General features: G+C 41.0%; 1 protein-coding gene across 1 annotated transcript; it reads left to right on the top strand.

Annotated features, from left to right (window-relative positions):
• Nucleotides 1–384: 384 nt before the first annotated feature.
• Nucleotides 385–6293, top strand: dpt (dermatopontin). Its single transcript, XM_084355461.1, has 4 exons — nucleotides 385–746; nucleotides 3964–4089; nucleotides 5254–5361; nucleotides 5591–6293. The coding sequence occupies exons 1-4, from the start codon at nucleotides 472–474 to the stop codon at nucleotides 5655–5657; spliced, it is 576 nt and encodes a 191-aa protein (XP_084211587.1). The 5' UTR covers nucleotides 385–471; the 3' UTR covers nucleotides 5658–6293.
• The last annotated feature ends 420 nt before the right edge of the window (nucleotides 6294–6713 follow it).

Below are 6713 nucleotides of genomic sequence, written 5' to 3'. Positions count from 1 at the left end.
TGTTTTTTATAAGCACTAAAGCATGTTAATGTTAATGTGTGTTTGGTGAAATTTATTGTGATGCTCATGATAAAAATTCAACAGTTTCATGGTCCAAAGTTAAAACATTTATGTTGGAAAAGCCATAAAAAAGATGATTGTGCTGCAGCGTTAACAACCTGAGCAATTAGATGGTTCCCACATGATCACACCCTCCAGATTCAAATAAAGCGTCACATAAATATCTGAATTGCATGTCATCTTGAAGTGCTGTCTTTTAAGGTAAACCCTCATCTACAGTGGGACTTTGTCAATACCCTGTCTCGGAGTCCACCTTAAAATGTCAAGTGAGGTCCAGTTTTGGAGTTGTCCCGAGACCAACAAATTACACATCACTCCTGGATACAAAACATCTGGGCAACAAAAGGACTCGGAGGAGTTTAAACTGAGGCAGCTGTGAGGAAGAGCAGCAGACGGACCGATCTCTCCAACATGAATCCTGCTCCCGCGGTGTTGGTGTTGTGTCTGCTGGCGACAGTGGCAGCTCAGTCTCAAGACCATCATGACATGGGCTGGGTCAACGGCTACCGGCAAAGCTTCAACTTCCAGTGTCCCCACGGGGAGGTGATGGTGGCCGCCAGGAGCTACTACAGCGAGGAGAATGGCATGGACCGCCTGTGGTCGTTTGAGTGCCAGCCCACACCTGAGGGTCTGGGGGAGCCCAGCGACTGCTGGTGGGACGACATCAGCCGGGCTGGGTTGGAGTGGTGGGTCCTCTGTGGTCTGTTTTACTTGCTGACCACCTGCTTTTCTACTTTCTTTGAATGTACAGATGTGAGCTGAAGTCACATCTGTTCAGGTTTTACAGTAAAAATATGTGTGTTGTTTACATTCAGAGTATTCAGAGATTATTAGAAGTTTAAATATCACATCAGTTGGACTAATTTGATTGTAAGGAAGTTTCATTTGAGGAGTGTACAGTAGGATGCACACAGAGGATGCACACAGAGATGCACAGATGCCCTCTGATGAATTGTGGCTGTGGGTTTGTCTCATTGTTATAATCTTATTGCAAACAACCTTGTGCTAATTGTGTCGGACCGCACTGATTTAACCAGCAGTGATATGAATAAATGATGCACAATGATATACGACTACAGTAATACAGAGATCCACTGAGTAAATCAGTCATTCTGGGACATCTGACTCAGATTACACGTGTGCAGTAAATGCTGCCATAAAGCATCTTTCAGCAGTTTTCTACAGCTTCATGTTTACTCCCACACCAGCTGTGAACATGTTTAGATTTGATCATTCTGTTTGTGGGTTCATCTCGGCCCAGAGCTGCATTTCAGAAGGACATTTATTAGAGACATGTGAAGCCACGTATGAGGCACATCTTTGGTCCATTTGTTGCTTATTGTTCCAATCAACAGGAGGAAGCACAGATCAAAGATAGAAATGCCTTAATTGCTAAGTTATGTCCCTTCGCTGTAGGTCAGACGCTGACCGACAACACGGGCTGTTAAAGGTCACTATTGGCAGACAACAAGGGCCCATACGAGGCCTGTGTGGAGGTTGCTGCTGAAAACTGTTGTATGAACAAAACCACCCATGTTGTTGGTGGAAGATCTCCAGGCCTCAAAAAGACAGCTGCAACCAGAGGATGTCTTTGGCACTGAGAGAGCTAACCCGAGTTACACCGCTTCTTCACAAGTTCAAACTCGACCTGGTTGTAGCACAGTAGGTGGAAATTAACACATCAACAGCACCACACCAACTATTCTTATGTAAAGTTAAAGTACTTAAAGTTCACACCCAGAAACTGCCACATAGCTAACTGTGCTAGCTAGCTTAACAGGACAAAACTAAAACATCAGCTTGTTAACATATGATCCAGTTAGACTGAGGAGAGGTCATATGGAAAATGGGCTACACATCGACTTGATAAGATGCTTTTTAAATGTACGTCAAGGAGTTTTTAACTGGTTATAAAACAGTCTCAATGTAATACTGAGACTTCTGAATAACCTACGTAACAAAACGCGACTAATAGCAAGAAAATTGTCTATTTCTTTATCGCTATTCTTAACGTCTGCCACTAGGTCAGATTCAGACAATTAAGCTATTTTTAATGGCGACAAAAGATACTTCTTTAATGCCATATAATGAAGAATAATATGCCGTCGGCCTATTATCATGAGGACATTTGGAGGGAATGGTAATAACTTTAGCTTTAGCTCAACAAAATTACCGTGCAACAGTTATCAAAGCTGCTGTGAGCGTTGTCGTCGTTTCAGGCTTATACTGCTTCTGTCCACAGGGGCCGCCAGAGTCAACATAAAATAAAAGTCACTTGAAGTTGCTTTAATAACGGTGTAAACTCTGGAGATTTAAATGACATTTCACAAAACAACACAACAGACCTCAATGGACAAAATGTTAACTAGGTTAGCATGATTTAACATTCCCCCAATATACTAAAGTGCAAGAATAATACTTACTTTTAAACTTTTTTTTTTCCATGTATGCATAAATAAAACATGATTCGCATTTACAAAAGTCATTTGTAATATGTGGGTGTAATGTTACAGTGACTTCAGGTCTACATAGCTGATAGTCTTTGATTGGAGATGCACCAGATTTACACATCTACACAAGTATTTATTAGCTAAACCATTTTTTTGTGCAAGTAGGCCGAGTAAATCATAAATCACTAGTTTGAAACTAGTTACCAAGAATGAAGTCAGGATCCAACACAAACTGAGTGACTGACTCGGTAAGTGGTGCAACATGTTCTGCAAACCTAACTCATTTGTCTTCGCAACAAGAATTTTTACTCAGATTTTCCACTTGTGTATCTTTTTTTTGTGCTAGTTTTTGTGTCCACTGTTTTCTCATTCAGAGGAACAGAGCCAGGTCCTCCTGGGCCTGTATGAATCACCATCTCACTGCAGAACAGCCATATGTGTCTTCAACTGACTGGGAACACGACTACCTTCAGAGAATTTTAACAAGTCACGTCCAACTGGCTGTGTCAGGAGCTCCTCAGAGATATCACATGTTTACAGCCTTTTCTTTTTCTTTTGCAACAGGCATTTATCATTCACAAAAACTAAAAGAGAATATGCAACAATAATCCACGACAGATTGACTACATTAATCTGTTGTATCCGTGGAAGGAGATGAAGAACTAAACGGTCCTTGCCTTTAATATCCATCTTATGACTGGTTTCCGTTACGTGCAATCAGGTAATCTTTTTATATTACCACACGAACGCCACATCCTCACATAAAACGTGTTTGACTAACCAACTGCAAACAGTTTGGTGTAATTAAAGGCCTTGGATCAACCTTTTGTGGAGTCAGAATTGGAGCCTAACGTATCTGTGTCAACAGCAGCTTGAGTCAAACAACCCAACAGTCTGCCGGCTCAAATCTGCTTCAGATTACTTTTTCTAGGTAGGAGAGCAAAACACAATTTGTGCTCTCCAGATTTCTTTTGAGTTAAGCTCGACTGCACCCAGCCCAATGATTTAAAGACAAACAGTGTGAACGCTCTATCGCTGCCACGCCTGCCTCCCTTTAACATAGCTGCCTGTTTGAAATACAACGGCGAGGACATTACCCTGCAGGGAAACACCCCCACTGGCTGAATGGCTGATGGCTGTGCCCATGTTGCCATGACAAACTTCTACACATTGTGCTACTCCCGCTGCTTGGTCCTGGTATTCTTGGCTGTGTTGTGGTGACAGCAAAGCCCATGGGTCATAAACAAACTACACCATCAACAAACCAGTGTTTACTTTAAACAATATAGTACAAACTTAGCATCAAACTATGTTTGAGATTTAAGAAGAATGACTTGGAAGTAGTCCTAACAGGAGAGTATGGTGTGTCATGAGAGATCTTTCTTCACTGTCATAAATTAAAACTGACTCTTCCCCCACCCCTAAATAACTGAATGACTCTGTGTCTTTGCAGGACTTCTACATGCACTCGCAACGGCCTGGTCGCTGGCGTACAGAGCAAGTACTTTGAATCTGTTCTGGACCGGGAATGGCAGTTCTACTGCTGCTACTACAAACGCCGCTGTCCTTACTCCTGCATGTACGTTCTCACGAGGCTATAGGGTGTGAAAATGTTGACATTTTGGAAAATATGCAAGAAGGTCAATACCACTCATATCTTTCTGCTAAATGTGAAGCTGAAGCCAATAGATGTTAGCCTAGCTTAGCACGAAGACTGGAAGCAGTGGGAAAACAGTTGGCCTAGCTTATCCAAAGTTATAAAAATCTGCCTACCAGCACCTCTAACGCTCAGCATCAACACATTTTATACCTCTTGGTTAGAACGTAAACAAAGTGTTAAAGTCACAACCTCATGGTTTCACACAGATTTTGTGCCAGGTGAGGTGTGCTTAACAAGCAGATACTCCAGCACAAAAACACACATAAAACACTTAATTTGTTTTGTATTAAACGTACAACAAGAAGGTTATTAGTGAGATTTAGAGGTGCTGGTAGGCAGATCGTTTTTAACCCAGAGCCAGGCTAGCTGTCTGCCCCTGTTCAGTTTCTGTGTTAAGGTAACGTAAGCGTCTCTCGGCTGTAGCTTTATATTCAATACATTCTCACCCAAAATACAGCAGCTTGGTCAGTGCCCTTAAGCTTCAAACTATGACGTTTTCCCGAAACGTCTAGCATCAGTTTTGCACCTGTGGAGCTCCACCATCAACTTAGCAAAAACACGTAATATGCTACGTCCGATTTGACTTTCAAAATAAAGTTTGCTGACATATCATGACTTTTTCAGTGTTGTCACAATGCTGTCAAATAGTTGTGTTTAGGTTTACACAGAAAAATACTTGGTTAGGTTTAGGAGAAGATCAAACTTTGGGTTCAGTCTCACGTACCTGAAGAGACGTAACTTACATCGCTTACAAATGGCAAGTTGCGTCATTAACGTCCATTGAATGACCCATCCAACCACCCAACTTAGAGTTTTCTCATTCTTTATACTTCTGCGTCAGAGCGTACCTAGCCAGGGTACCAAACAAATTGTATGTCTACTGAGCAGGCTGCCGTATCTGACACACTAGGAGTGAGAACGGGCTGTCAGATTCAGTGTACAGATATGAGGTTGGTAACGATCTTAATTCTAGCAAGAAAGTGAAGAAAAGGCATATTTCCAAAAATGTCAAACCATCATTTGACAGGTTTCTACCTTAATATACAACTTGCTTACACATTTGTCTTTTGTTGCTTTCCACAGGAAGACCAGTGACATTCCTGAACACTACAGAGAAGAGGGAGAACTGGTGGTCCCTAGTTATGGCTACTTCATCCGAGGTGCTCAGACCACTTTCACTGGAGTGCTAAGGTTTGTTCCCAACATCTGTTTTTTCCCCACTAATAACTTCTGATCCAACAAAGTCCATCCAAGAGTTGATGTAATCCCCTCGTGGCCGAGTGGGAAGAAAACATTTTCATAGCAAGGCCTATGGGAACGTAATTTATTGGCAGAAACCAAATAAAGACGGAAGAAAACATGAATTTTGATTATTTATGAGTGTTGAACTGACAGGATTATGTCTTGTACTTTGTTTCAGGGATCGGCAGTGGAAGTACATCCTGTGCAGAATGACAGACTTTGATTGTGATTTTGAAAATCTATAGATTGTAAGCAGCATTTTCAACTAAAAATACATACTCTTACATGTAAACAGAGGCATAATGCTGATATAATACTTAAATGATATGATTCATGTTTTCACTCATGTATTTACTTTTGATGAATGCTTAACCACAGGCATGCCGTATACTGTATGTCTGTATAATCACTGTTTTTTAGACCACCACTTTCAACACCGTTAAGTGTTTTCATTCAGATGCGGGAGGAACTGGAGGTCCTTTGGCAGCATATTTAAGTGCTTTTACAAAACAAACTCAATTATTTGATCTTGTGGTCTCATCAAGCTCTGCTCCACGATCTCTTGGCCAAACAAAAATGGCTCACACCATTTTCATGGTCATAAGTGAACAGCGGGCTGTGTCTGATTGGTTTTGTCTTGAATCGCGTGTGTTGGAAGTAATAAAAAAGCTCTTTGAGAATCACTGGCAAAATGAGCTTTGCATGCAATAAAAAGGGCCCCACCTGCTTTCAATTGACTTCATATCCCTCCTTTATTAAAGTGTCTTGTTCAGTTTGGCAACAGCTCCACAGTGTACTGTACTGGACTGAAACACGTAACTGTAACTGTAACTGTATTGTGTGAAAATGAGATTGAAATAAAAAATGGGATTTAATGTATAGCTATGGTGTGTTCATTCATTCAACATGATACAAAAATATCTGTTGTTTTGCATTTAAAAAAAAAGAGATAAAAAACAGAGTATATGATGTTTTAAAACTCAATATAAATATCTTGATTGAACTCCTATGGGCAAAGGGAAAGGTTTGTGGGAGGACGGATTATCTATCTATATGAGAGTATAGAGGGAGGATGAAGTCAGCCACTCTGCTGGGCTTTATTAGGCTGAAGGTCAACTCAACACTGCTTTATGCTGCCATAAGATGCCTTTAAAGGAGACCTAAATTTGCTTTTTAAGTTTTTTTTACTTTCCCTCAGTGTTTTATATCTGTTCTTGTGCATGTAAAAGATCTTGAAAGTTAAAAAGGTCCAAGTCTGCTCCAACAGAAGCTCCTCTCTCCCACAGAAAACGCTGGTCCTG

The sequence above is a fragment of the Pagrus pagrus genome (assembly GCF_965226575.1).
Source record: "Pagrus pagrus genome assembly, chromosome: 6".
In the NCBI taxonomy this organism is placed as follows: Eukaryota; Metazoa; Chordata; class Actinopteri; order Spariformes; family Sparidae; genus Pagrus; species Pagrus pagrus.
This window is presented reverse-complemented; position numbering and strand designations above follow the sequence as displayed.